Source organism: Hyperolius riggenbachi, chromosome 4 (genome assembly GCF_040937935.1).
Source record: "Hyperolius riggenbachi isolate aHypRig1 chromosome 4, aHypRig1.pri, whole genome shotgun sequence".
Classification (NCBI taxonomy): Eukaryota; Metazoa; Chordata; class Amphibia; order Anura; family Hyperoliidae; genus Hyperolius; species Hyperolius riggenbachi.
In genome coordinates, this window is record NC_090649.1 from 378,814,282 (window position 1) to 378,829,058 (window position 14,777).

Below are 14,777 nucleotides of genomic sequence, written 5' to 3' on the forward strand. Positions count from 1 at the left end.
ACCTGGAACCAGAATGTTGTATAAACACACCTGACTGTAATGGTGCCCATACACGGTACAATAAAAAACGATCGATTTTCCATTTATTCGACCACAACGATCAAACCAAATGAAAGTAAAAAATCTTTTTCGATCAAGAAAAATTAACGATTATACTGTTTTTTCAATAAAAATGCGATTGGACATGTTGCTAAAATCTTTATATTCGATCTAATAGAATAATCAAACTAAATTATCTAAAAAATGTACTATGTATGGGCACCATTAGTGTGATTTACAAGCCTGTCACCTGCATGTGTCTTATCACTCTTTAATGTCTGTATTCTGCCCCAGCATTAGCTGTCATGCCTTACAGAACTTAACATTTGTATTGTAATATTTTAATTAAGATTGTAAGGCACAAAATGAGCTTTCCTGAGAGGCAATGTGCCCCGGGTCACTGCCCTCTCTATCTGCCCCAGCCCAGTAATATCTGAGTTTGTTTTACTATAGCTCACTTAGAATAATAGCAATAAAACATATATTTGTTTTTCTGAAGTGTCTTGCGCTCTCTACAGCCAAAGAACATCATTGGAAGGGAGATTAGTAGCAGTTCTGAGTTCAGAGAAAGCTTTAATAAAGCAGTTATTTATTCATATAATCACTGAACTCATGTTTTCTCTCAGTCATGCCCTCTCTTGCTTTATTCTCTGTATCCCTTCTTGTGGCTTTGTATGATTAATTAGCATTAGACGTATGGCAAATGGAATTAGAGCAACTATCTCTCAGGTCTCCTCTGAAGATTTATCCCAGCCTGCTATTCACTCATGTGGAGCTGCATTCAGTCAGAGACCAGCTGAGGGAGAAAGCACATCGTTCAGTGGAAGGGTGCAAGCAGCTCTGCCTTTCTCTGCCCTTCACTAGCAATTCTCTGTGTGGAATTAACTCTGTCTGTGTATTCATCATCTCTACAAGGGGGACTCTTCAATGTGTTGCAATGCTAACATCTACATCCTTAAAGGCACATCCTATTGAATGGCTTTCACTGGGATAAGCAACCGTTTGGACGAGGATGCCTCAGCTCCTGCCTCTGGCTGCCTGCACCGTAACTGGCTTGTAAGGATTTGATTTCAGGAAATCAAAGTTAGGAGATGCAATCGGCTGCAGTCTTTCCAAGCAGCGAAGGCTTTGGTCTCCTTAAAGCCATTTTTCTTCCCTTATATGTTTGGAAGCGAGCATGCTCAGACAGCTGGCAAATGGTTGTCCAGTGACCATGAGGGAATGATTGCCGCTTTTCATTTATAATGCAAATTCTGAGGTGCCTCCAGAAGTGTGGCAAACTTAAAATGATGGCTGTGGTGAGAACATCTCTGCAGAAAGTTGTTGTTCTCTTGCACCACTTGCAAAGGATGGCAGTCTCTTCTCCCCGATATCAGAAACTGTGCAAGGTAAGTTGGCCAGAGGGCGGGAGAGCTGCGTTCCTTATAGCACCCCTGGCTGGTCGGATGTCAACGTTTTATGGCATAAAAAGTGAACTAAAGTACTTTTAATAGAAAGCACACTACATAATTATTACTTCCATAACCATATGTTGCAAGTGGGGTAGTTGTATGTGTGTTTGTTCTTTTTTTAATTATTATTAGGACATATCAGATAACATGTCAAATGGGGTAATCTTTACCATAAGTGTGGATGTCAGCATTGTCCATCACTGAGAGTCCTTACCAAGGTCTGCCTTGCTCTGAGGAACTGTCTAAATTTGGTAGCTGTCACTGTTCTTCAATCCAGCAAAACTGGAAGTGTTTGGAGAATGAAGTGCCACAATCATGAATGAGTGGGAATAAGTGCCACAATCAGATATGATTCTATATGCCTGTATACCGTATATTGCACGCTGTGCTCAGTCACTGTTTACTACATGAATGTGATTCTGAATAGTCCTTTTTATCTTATTGATTCTTTATGGAAATGAACACTATTTTTGGCTTTGAATTCTCAATAGCCTATTTTCTCATTACAGCTCTGGCTCATGCATATGGATATGAACTTTTGTGTGATTGCATTATATATATAAAAAATATACGGTAGTATCTTCTGTAGACATGAGCTGTCCTTACACTTTGATGTTTAGTTAGTTGTGATTATAGCTTAGAATTAGTAATAATGCAATGCTATCATGTAAATGCAGGACTGATATATGTATATTGCAATTTACAGTTCAGGGAGTCACTGTCTTCCTACTGTGCTTCAATAGATAATCTTTCCTGTAGCAGCAATAATATGTTCCTGCAGGAAGGTGAGCTGAGTTGCAGATGGGTAGGAGGGTGGAATGAGGGCAATCTATTGGGGACAGGAGCTATGTACTCATAAATTCTGGAGGAGATAGTGAGAGGAGGTAATGATAGGAGCGGTGAGTAATTGGCCATGGGTAAAATGCACCGTGGAGATAATGATGACATTTTACGTGCCATTGTTTTAGTTGTGAGCGTTTCTCCCAGTGCTGTCAAATGTTGATGTCATTGCTTCTTGTTTATTTTGTCCCTTGAAGCTGGCATAGATCGATACTTCTCAGCATAGGAAACTTTTTGTTCTACATGTCAATAAAGGGAAGTGAAGGAGTCAGAAAATGTGCCTTTCTGGGATATCAGAGACTGAGATGTAGTCAGGTGCATGAAGTGCAGGCTAGACAATGTGCTTCTAATAAGTAGTATCTATTATTTAGCAGGAGAGCTGTTGTAGTCCACAGGTGGAATATTGAATCCCTCATCAAATAACTTTCCTATGTACTATGAGAAAAAAGAAAAAGTAAGTTTACCGTCACCATAACAGCAACAGTTAGTTTCCCAGTGATGATTGTTCCTCTGCTTGAGCCACATTGTGGAAGTCTGTAGGTTTATTTTGCTATCTGCAGTCTTGGTATTTGTAGCGTGCCATGGGACATGTCCATCTGTCTATAGACAGATCTCATCCATCACTCTGGGATTGTGGCTACATTATCTGGAGAGGTCTATGAAAGTGAGGGATCAAACATCATGTTGGGTACACATTATGAGATTTTCTGGCCGATTTACTGTCAGATCAATTATTTCCAATATGTCCGATTTGCTTTCCGATCAATTTCAGAGTATTTTCCGATCGATTTCTGTTCACTTTAAGTGATCGGTAATTGCTCGGAAATCGATGGGAAAGCAAATCGAACATGTTGGAAATAATTGATCTGACAGTAAATCGGTCAGAAAATCTCATAGTGTGTAACCCAGCATTAGAGGGTTCAGCCAGAGAACCAGTTAAAGCAAACCTAAGGTGAAAATAAACTAATGAAATAAACAATTGTATCTATCCTACTCTTAAAATGACTTATTTTTGGAATCCTGCAACTTATTTTCTGTGTATCGGCAATGAAAACGTTTTAGGTTGTATTGTCTAATATGATGACAGTCTTTCAGTGTGCTAGAAGCTAAAATACATTATCTATTGACTTTTTTATCTACCCCCTGAACTCAGAAGACATTGGCCTCAATTCACTAAGCTTATCTCCTGTGTTTAATAACTCTTCTAGAGTTGTTACCATGGTGATAAGGCATGTAGTATTCAGGAAACATTTTACCTCAGGCAAACCTAAAGTTAACTCTTCTGTCTTTAAGTTAACTCTTTAATCTTTAAAATAACTCCAGAGTTAAAGACAGGCTGTTCATTAACTGCGTGTGAAAATAACTACAGAGGAGGTAACTTAACTACAGAGGAGGTAACTTAATTACAGAGGAGCTAAATTAACTACAGAAGAGGTAACGTAAGGAATGAAGAGAAAAGATAACTCTCTTACTGTGTGGAGGTAAGTTTTCTCTTGCCTTATTATCTCCAGCATGATCTTAGTGAATTGAGGCCATTCTCTGCTAGTATAGTGTTTTATGACTGTAATTCCTTATCAGTGAGCGTTACCCTTTAGTCCAACCTAGTCTTGACTTGAGAGAAACTGTCATTTGCATACCTAAATGTTAACTATCAGGCAGAAATAATCACAAAGGAACACAACCTAGTTATTGTATGCTTAACACTGTACATAGACATGTCTATCTCATCATGTCACATTTCACCTCGGGTAACCTTTAAACTACAGATTAAACAGAAGAGTATAGGGAAACATTAATTGACTGCTGTGGGCAACACCTTCTTCCCTCCCCACCCACTGCCTTCTGTATATAACAACATGGGGTACTTTTATTTCCATCTGATTCAGATTTAAATTGTCTTATGTTGTATTTACAGAATGTACAAAAAAGCCAGCATTTCAAGAAAAAAAATAGATTAAGTTTTAATTCAGCACAAGTACAATGGCATTTTCTCTTTGATGAGCTTAACATTCAACTAGTTTTGTCTCAGAGTGTTGCCATCTTGTGCCCCCTTCTACCTGTATTGCCTCATACCCTGTGCAACCTCTGTATCCCCACGCCAGGTGTTCATGCAGAATGGTTTCTACTGTCTTGTATTTACACCCAAGCTAGGAGACTACAGTGAAAGAATACAAAGGCATTGTGCTCATTTCTTAGGTAAACAAGTGAAGATGATTATAATCAGGCCAATCTGTATGCACTGTCATTTAATAAATACAAGTGTCATTGCACAGTGAACATGCTTGCTATTTAAGTGCAAATAACTTTCTGGAGAGCTGTTTGCTTTAGAAATAACTTGATCCTCTTTAGTTAGCTTTGATGCATTTGTCATCATGCATCTGAGGAAATTGATATTCTTTGTTTGCTCATCTGGGCATTGTAGGATCTGTGTATGTATTCACTTAAAAGCAGTCTGTTTTCTTGTAATAGGTGAGGGGACTTTAAGAATCTTTCACAAAACCTGTGTGTTTTATTGTGCTTTTAGAGGTTGCCTGGGTTTGGTTCATTTGGGTTTTGCGCCTAATAATACTTGACTATGCAGCCTATGCACATACTTTTGGTAACGTGGAGTGATCTTTCTTGTAAAATGTTAGGAACATTTTGGGAATGATTATTGTACAGATACTCTGCTGGAAAGCCTGTTGTGTTCTGTGGATTCTGTGGAGAGGGGTGGGGAGATGAGTAAGAGGTTACCTGCTGCAGGCACTACAATAGAAGAACAACAGGGGGGTGGAGGTTTGTAGTTGTCCAGCATGATGGGATCTGTAATGATGTCATCAGTGTGACATATGACACCCCTACTCACACGAGTTGCCCTAATGATCTTTTCAGCTAATAACTGGCAATGGGAATCTACCATATTTAGAGTAAGAAATATCTGCAATTAAAAAAAAGTTCATCCTCACACCTGACTTCAGTTATGTTGACCCAGAAACAGAACAAATCCTTAACTCCTCAGAAGATAGAAGTCCTTGTTGAACCCCACAAGGCAGTGGAAAATCTGGTCGGGGTGTCTCAGCACCCTGTAGGAAAGACACAGGAGACAAAAGAACGGTAGCCCAGTAGAGCAATATGTTATGATTCACAAATGGAAACATAAATAGGAATACTACTCACAAAGGAGGGTTGCATGAGGCAACCGACCACAGGAAGCAGGTGGAGACAATGAACCTGACTCCACTCGGGGTGGTCCTGGTCAGGACCTGGAGGTGGTCGCACTCTTAGGAGGGGGGGACAGACCTCCACTAGGGTGTAGGCCACCGGTAGTCTGTCACCAACCCTCGTACGGAGAGAGTACGGGGGTATACTAAGCACAATTGGGGGAAAGGGAGCCTCCCTTTGCCATATGGATGTTTTTCTTTTGGCACTGCTATTGGCCTGAGGAAGCGGGCTTAGACCCATGAAACGTGTTGCCTGTGCTAAATAAAAAATCTTTTGTATAAATTACAGAGATTTCGTCATTGATGTAAGCTACCTCATATCTTTTGTCGTTTTTAAACTGATTTTAGATGTTTTTATCCAACCAGGGCGCCTCTTTCCCCCAATTATGCCCACAAGGCAGTGATCTCGGTAGATGAAAGCTTTATAATGCCGTCCTAGAGTAGTTATAACTGCTAGTGACATTACTTTTAAGAAGTGTATTCTGTCCCTGCCCAGACTATGACCTTAGAGTGTCATGTACCCATTGAGATCTTACTGCACAAAATTATCATAGAATCATGTTAGGCAGCTTTGTGGTACTCTATTATATACTGTTATGGTATTTGTGCATTACTATAGCACTGCTTAGACTGACACATTATTTTCATCACTCTAGTGAAAGGCAGCTCTCATTGCACTTTGTGCCACATCATAGCGTTGATATAAGTGTCCGGTAACACAGAATAATGTGTGTATTTCATTGGTAATGTTAGGGGCCATATTTGAGGTCCTGTCTATAGAAATGGATGACTATCACTGTCCTATTTATTAATTATTTACTGTATTTGGAGTGAGCCAACATTGTGCATCATATAGTCAGAATGGATGTAGCATTCATTTACAAATAAATGGTGGCAGTACTTAACTTACTTTCCAAGTGTTGTGCCTTTGGATATATCCCTGAATGTCATGCGCTTTTGCAGCTGCTGTCTGGCATTGAGTGCTGGTGCATGCTTATGTTTGTTAACCAATATTTCTAAGTCCATCTCCATATCTTATTTCAGCTAGCTCTGTAGCCTGTTTAAAATATAATATAGTAGTGCAGCTACTATAGTACAGGTGCATAACTTAACTTTAATCAGCAATAAGTATCCTCTATCTTTCATACCTATAAATTCCACATAACAGCTTGAGGGAATTAAAGAAGATTTCCAACATGCCATGCCAATGTCTTCTAACTTTTACTAGATGTTCTTGTAATAACTGTTTATAAAGTATTGGACTGAAGCTTATGACGTAATGAATTGTTTGTATATCACGGATAATAAATACAGTAGAACATTAGTTGCACAGAAAAGAGTCTTTTATTTTCAATTAGGTAGCTTTATTTATAACTTTGTATTATTCTGTCACAGTTAGTTTAGAATCCACACTCTGTAGTTTATGTTGTAAAACAAGCAGATGTGACCATTTGAAGTTTTATCTAAGGTTGTATCTCACTGTTTCTAGGCTGTTTAAGCTCATCAGAAAACAGGTCTGAGTTCAACCAAGCTGGTCCAATAGCTCAGAGAAGCTCTTTTGCATAGATAACTGAGTTAGTTTGAGTAATAACACATGCATTGCAATGATAAAGCAAACTTCAGTAACTTACCTCTGTCCACTGCTCGCCTTTTCTGAGCTACTAACAAGTCTTTTCAGCCAACTGGTGAAAGGATTTTGCAATTGTAAGTATCAAAAAAAAAAAATAAACACCCCCCAAAAAACGGAAGCCTTCATTTTTTTGGGCTCGAGATACAACAAGTTTGGATTATGGCTTTGGTCGCATCAAAACATAGTTTGAATCATTTGGCATATCAAGAAAATCCTGCTTGGATGCCAACTTGTAAATCAGTGGTATACAATCTCTCTATTTTGAACAATAGTTATGCTGTAGTGTTACCATACAGATCAAATAACTGCAATCTATCATTTGCCATTTTTGCCTGGATAACTGGCATGGACAACCGGCATATTCATGAGGCACAAAATAGAAATTTGATCAGCTTTGGCTACCAATGCAACAACATTACATGCTTATAGATTAACCTCCATGTACTTTGTTAGCCAGCTGCCTGATTTACTATTAGGAAGCAGCAATGAGATGCATCAGAGCCTCTGGTGATACTTATTTGCTTTCTTGTACATGTTTAGTCTTAAAAAAGCCCCCGGATGTATGAAAGCAGATTGGCATGGAGTCAATATACCAGCCCTCCAATAAACGAGTATATTACCACTCTATGGGCTTGATTCACTAAATTGTGCTACCTCATAGCACGGCTGCGCTAACGGTTTTGCACGTAATCGTGAAAAATGTTAGCACGGCCATGCTATGAGTTAGCGCGGTTTAGTGAATCAAGCCCTATGACTGCATGCGGGCCACAGGCCCCCCAGCACTATTCTTATTAAAACTCCAAATAAGAGAACATCATTTTACCACTGATCCTCTGACAGTAGAATATATATTGTGTGATGTTGAGAATGGCCATTCACTACTTATAAAATCTCTTGATATGATGTTTTTTTCTGACCACTGCCAGGTGTCTAATTGTGAGACTCAACTGAACCATATCCAGTCGTTGGTTACTTGTTAGTGAGTTTCAAGTCCTTTTGTCTCAATACGTCTCAGGTGTATTTATAAGAAATCATGTTATAACTAACGCATGCGAGTTGCAAATAAGCATGTGCGGTCTGATGGATTTCCACTTTGATTTTGCTCTAACGGTGCAAGCTTACCTGTCTGGAACAGCTGTTGCTCTTATTTTGCAGTTGTATTGCCTGTTAAAACTTCTTTGACTGTCCGAGTGAAAATCCTTAAGGGCTCTTTCACATTAGGGCAGACTTTCTGCGTTAACGCAAACGGAAGCCGTTTGCGTTAACCAAGGTAAGATGAAAGTCCATAGACTTTCATTTTACCTTTCACACTCGACGCTGCGTTTCGATGCGTTGCGGTTCCGACGCACCCGGGCGCAGTTTTTCCTCCAACGCACCCGCGAGCCAGCGTTTTCCGTCGGGTTTAATTACCAGCTACCGCCGCTGATTGCGTCGCACCGCAGATACCCGACGACACGCCGCAGGCAGACAACGCGTGCAGGAGAACGGCTCCTGTTCGCGTTGTCTGATGTGAAAGAGCCCTAATAAGACTCTGTGAAAGTTATCTCATACTTGCCAACCTAGCTGGATAAAGGGCTAGTTACTTTGAGCTTGATTTTGTCATCCCATACATAAAACAGGACAAGCAGCAGTTTTTAACAGATACCACCAGCGACCAGACTAAACAAACTGTAGTTCAGTGGTTAGCACTATTGCCTTTAGGAGTGTTGTCATTGGTTTCACTACAATCAGGACTACAATACATATCATTGTTATGTTTACTTCATAATTGACTGTGTGTCTGTGGTTTTTTTTCTTCTGTTTTTAATACTTCTTAGAAAACAAATGCCACTTTGATGTATTGACAGGAAACCTTACTTTTATAGAGAAGGGGAAGACTAGGATTTGGTGAACATACAGAAAATATAGCGATATTTGATTTTGATTTGTATTAATGTCATTCCACTGTTAGTAAGTAAAGGAATATATATATATATATATATATATATATATATATATATATATATATATATATATATATATATATATTTTTAACATTACTGATTCTTGGACTTAGCCATCCTGGTCCTAGCACTGTCCTGTTCTGAGTGAGCGGTGTTTTCCGAGTGTTTTTCTATATTAACATTACAAAGTTGTCTGCAGTAGGAGGATTTCAAAATAAAACCATTTAATGGAGAAAGAAACGCTGCTTAGTTTTTGTTGTAATGTTACAGAGCCCCAGTAGATGGCGCCATTAGGCAGAGGCTGAGCCTTTGTAATGGAAAGTTCTTCCTTTTAGTAAACATCACATATTGCTCTGATGTCTCCCTCCTCATTTCAGCTTTTTCTTTATATATGAATGGAAATGAGCGCTCACTTGTTGAAACATCACTAGTTGTCATTGTCCAAACAGTTTTTGGGGACAGGATGGTTTGTAACATATTTTGCATCTCACTGTAGCCCTGAGGGGTTTGTTCTTCTTAACCAAGCAAAAAATCGATATTGACACTAGCAAATGTAACGTAATTACGCCAACTTGTGCAGCTACTTCTCAGATCTTCTTCTGAAGTGTAAAACTTTGATGATATTTTCAAGAATAAAGTTTCCCTTTGTGCATATACAGCAGGTGCTACCAACTGGATGTACAGATCTTTATCATGTAGGTATATAGAAGTCATTGTTGTGTTTCTGGGTTTCTATCATTTATATGTGATATAAATTAATTTCCCTGGTTGTGGACGAAGTACTGCTGGATGTACCTGTTGTAGATGGAACACTGTGAGTAATAAAGTCTGAACCATACAGAGCCCACATAATACACTGTAAATGTTGTTGAAAATACTTTAAACCTTACTTTGTACTGAATTCACCATTGATATGTAATTATAGAACTCAATAAAACGTTATTTAAAAAAAGCAAAAACTTAAAACCTTTTTTTATATCTCTAGTGTCGAGTTATTTAGGAAAAGTATGCATGCTCTAGTGACACTCTCTCAGCCCTAATTAAATGTAGCTAAGGGCCAGGATTGGGTGCTGGTGTCCTGATAAGAAGCTTGGTCTCTTACATGGCAGATACAGTCCGTAGACAGGTTGTTCATGCATACCATTTTGAATTGTGAACAGTGTCAGGATCACAGATGGAAATCAGAGTTAACTAAAGTCATGGCAGCAGTACTTAACCCAGGAGGATCAAATTATACTAACCTATCAGTAATTTTAGATTGAATGTAGCTCAACCGAGAGGAGAAGTAGTCACACCTCTGTCACTCTGTGTACTTATTTCCTTCTCTGGAAGCCTAACCATATTGGAGGTTGTGTGCACATATAAATTGTATGTCCCACTTCTGTCTATGAACAATTCCACCAACATCTATGGAAGTACCACAACAATATAAGGAACGTTTTAGACGTTTAGTTTAGGAATGCAAAAAAAAAAAAAAAAAAGAATTGATTCAGCTGCCACTTGCCTGTCCATAACATAGAGGTGGCTTAATAATCCCGAAGAGGTGGACTTAAAACCATGAAAGGCATTATCACGTGCTCTTTAGATAAAATAACTTTTGTGGCCTGCTAGCCTTTGTCATCTTGAGATGTAAGACACTCCTTTCACTTCATTTTATAGTTGCGATTGTTTTGTTATTTTTTTTAGTGCTTCCTGTAGTTTGTTATTGTTACCATGCACCTTTGGAACCTGTATGTTTTATGGTTAACCACAGTCCATCTGGCTCTTTCCTGCCCAAGTAGGATCAAAATATTCTTGCCACCTGAGCGGACAATGGTTGCCTTCATGGCACCTTATTCTTGTCAATATATTATTAGACACCTTTTCTGGAACTAAAACATTTTATGCATTGTCTCTCAATGCTGATTTTCTGTACTGTAGTTGCAAAACTAAGACTATGTTCTGTCCATCAAAAAGATATTGTTACTGTGGTCGCAGCCATAATGGTTTGTGCCTCTATATTCTATGACATGTAATATTTGTTTTTAATGGCAGTGGAGCTCCACTTTAAAGGACAACTGAAGTGAGAGGGATATGGAGGCTGCCATATTTATCTCCATATACAGTGGGTTGCAAAAGTATTCGGCACCCTTGAAGTTTTCCACATTTTGTCACATTACTGCCACAAACATGGCAGTAATTACTGCCACAAACATGGCACAACAACAGCTCAGTCAGATTAGATGGACAGCGTTTGTGAACAGCAATTTTCAGATCTTGCCACAGATTCTCGATTGGATTTAGATCTGGACTTTGACTTGGCCATTCTAACACATAAATATGTTTTGTTTTAAACCATTCCATTGTTGCCCTGGCTTTATGTTTAGGGTCATTGTCCTGCTGGAAGGTCCCTAGTCTCAAGTCTTTTGCAGTCTCCAAGAGGTTTTCTTCCAAGTTTGCCCTGTATTTGGCTCCATCCATCTTCCCATCAACTCTGACCAGCTTCCCTGTCCCTGCTGAAGAGATGCACCCCTTGAGCATGATGCTGCCACCACCATATTTGACAGTGGGGATGGTGTGTTCAGAGTGATGTGCAGTGTTAGTTTTCCGCCACACATAGCGTTTTGCATTTTGGCCAAACAGTTCCATTTTGGTCTCATCTGACCAGAGCACATTCTTCCACATGTTTGCTGTGTCCCCCACATGGCTTGTGGCAAACTGCAAATGGGACTTCTTATGCTTTCTGTTAACAATGGTTTTCTTCTTGCCACTCTTCCATAAAGGCCAACTTTGTACAGTGCATGACTAATAGTTGTTCTATGGACAGAGTCTCCCACCTGAGCTGTAAGATCTCTGCCACCATGGGCCTCTTGACTGCATTTCTGATCAGCGTTCTCCTTGTTCGGCCTGTGAGTTTAGGTGGACAGCCTTGTCTTGGTAGGTGTACAGTTGTGCCATACTCTTTCCATTTTTGAATGATCGCTTGAACAGTGCTCCGTGGGATGTTCAAGGCTTTGGAAATATTTTTGTAGCCTAAGCCTGCTTTAAATTTCTCAATAACTTGATCCCTGACCTGTCTTGTGTGTTCTTTGGACTTCACGGTGTTGTTGCTCCTAATGTTCTCTTAGACAACCTCTGAGGCCCTCACAGAGCAGCTGTATTTGTACTGACATTAGATTACACACAGGTGCACTCTATTTAGTCATTAGCACTCATCAGGCAATGTCTATAGGCAACTGACTGCACTCAGATCAAAGGGGGCCGAATAATTATGCACACACCACTTTGCAGTTATTTATTTGTAAAAAATGTTTGGAATCATGTATGATTTTCGTTCCACTTCTTTGTATTGGTCTTTCATGTGGAATTCCAATAAAATTGATTCATGTTTGTGGCAGTAATATGACAAAATGTGTAAAACTTCAAGAGGGACGAATACTTTTGCAACCCACTGTAAGCAATACCAGTAGCCTGGCTATCCTGCTGATCCTCTGCCTCTAATACGTTTAGCCATAGACCCTGAACAAACATGCAGCAGATCAGATGTTTCTGACATTATTGACAGATCTGACAAGATTAGCTGCATGCTTGTTTCTGGTGTTATGCAGACACTACTGCAGCCAGGCAACAGGTATTATTTAACCACTCCTCGACCACCTCATGCCGAGTGGCTTTCTAGTTTCTCAGTCACACAAATTGGCGTCAGCTTGCGAGAGGTGAGATTTGCAGGGAAAGAGCTCTTGAGCTGAGCTGCATGTTCCTTGCAGTAAACAAAGGGGGCCGCCGCGATCAGCCTGCCAGCCCGTGATCAAACCAAAGTGTACAGCTCTGCAATCTAGCGCAGCACTGTACAGACAGCAGCCCTGTCACTTAACTGTCCCTCCGAATTGCTCACAATCTAAACCCTATCATAGGCATATGCCTATGTATGTATAGTGTAGTTTATGTAACATAGTGTAGGGCTAATACATTTTTTTTTCAAATGTAATTAATAAAAAAAACAAAAAACTAAAAGGAGCAGCAACAATCAGAGACCACCAAAAGAAAGCTCTATTTGTGAGAAGAAAAGGAAATAAAATTCATTTGGGTGGTGAGTTGTATGACTGAGCAATAAACGGTTAAAGCTGCAAAGCGCTGAATTGTAAAAATCGCCTTGTCACGAGGGGTGTAAAAACCTCTGGTCCTCATGAAGTTTAGAGGAAATAAATATGGCAGCCTCCGTATTCTTCTCACTACAGTTGTCCTTTAAAAGAACCAATAACTAGCATTTCACATTCAGCTCATCCACCCAGCCATTGCTCAGGTGGAACTTTTATCAGTCTTTCGTTGGAAAAGAACACTTACATTTGCAAAAGCCACATTTTCCATTTGCCCATCTCGTCTGAAAAGCAGAGCTTATCATCATTTACTACATGGCTGACCATCTGCAGATGCATTCTGTTTTGTTGATTAAACCCTCACTTATTTTCTTTGGGTCATGCCACAGCTCTAGCTGCTGACATATAGCGATCAAGAGAATTGCATTAGGAGTAGCTGTCACAAGCAAGTGTCACTTCTCAAAGATCATGACAGCTTTCACTTGCTCAGCGACTGGAGATAGAATCACTACAAAAACTCTGCAGATATGTATTAACCACATTTGGTTGCCTTTAGAGACATGTTGTGATGACACGCCGATGCCACAGCAAGTGACATACCTTTTACCGGCCGGCAAGTTTAAAATATGAAAACATTGCCAGGTCGATGGAACTTTGCAGATTGAGGTGGAGAGCCCTGAGCTACTGACACCCCTGTGTATTCTGCATTACTGTATATTCTTGTCTGCATTCAGAATCATGCAACAAGTCCCCAAACTTTCCATATACATTCAATTTATGTTCTGTATGCTTGTGCAGACAGAACATTAAAAAAAAAAAGTATTAGAGACAAGAATCAGCAGGACAGCTGGGCAATTTGCATTGTTTAAAAGGCAATTACCGGTAATATGGCAGACTCCATATCCCCCTCACTTCAGGTGTCTTTTAAAAAATAATATTTTTTAATTAGCAGTTATGTGTTGAACCTATTAAAATAATTTCATTAATATTGCTTGTGCCTTTGTGTGCCATAATTGTTACTTTTGATCTGTTGCTTTCATATTTATGGTGGTTTGGAAGACAATAAATAGTATATAGGAAGTCATCTATATTTTCTGCCGTACGTGAGAAAGGCACTAAAGAGTCTCCCTCCAGGATGACTAGAAAAGTTGGCCTTCTGTCCTCGTGTATTGCTTTACTGTGCAGGGATGAGTTAGAGGTGGTGAGGTTGGCTGTGAATCATAATGTAACAGAACATTAGTGGCCACTGGCCAGTTGTAGTCACTGACAGGGCATCATAATGCATGTATAGCTTGTCCCAACCAACATATTTATGATCTTATAAACTTTGAAAGAAACTGATGTGCAGTAGAACAAAAAAGTGGTTTGAGCAGTAACTATGCTTTATAGCTAGCGGCCATAACCTGATGATGTAGAGGTCTTTGCACATTTTGTAACAGTAAAATAAAGTTTTGAAGTTTGAGATTTGTGTCAGGTGTAAAATTACTTAAATGATGTCACCAGAAATAGATTTATTTCAGCAGCACAACCATCAACCTATAATAGCTTGCTGTAACAGTCATAATGGAATTGCATTGTCACCTTTAAAGGAAATATCG

The 14,777-nt window shown here is 39.4% G+C and overlaps 1 protein-coding gene across 9 annotated transcripts in view; it reads left to right on the forward strand.

Annotated features, from left to right (window-relative positions):
• The window catches only part of UTRN (utrophin), an 863,547-nt gene that overhangs the window by 437,256 nt on the left and 411,514 nt on the right, over positions 1-14,777 (forward strand). For 2 of the 9 annotated variants that reach the window (XM_068232097.1, XM_068232098.1), the window contains exon 1: positions 842-1,427. The exons of the other annotated variants lie outside the window; for them this stretch is intronic. In XM_068232097.1, coding sequence (XP_068088198.1) covers positions 1,284-1,427 — 144 coding nt within the window. In that variant the 5' untranslated portion in view covers positions 842-1,283. Of the gene's footprint in view, positions 1-841; positions 1,428-14,777 lie in introns of those variants that run through there. 9 annotated transcript variants of the gene reach the window in all.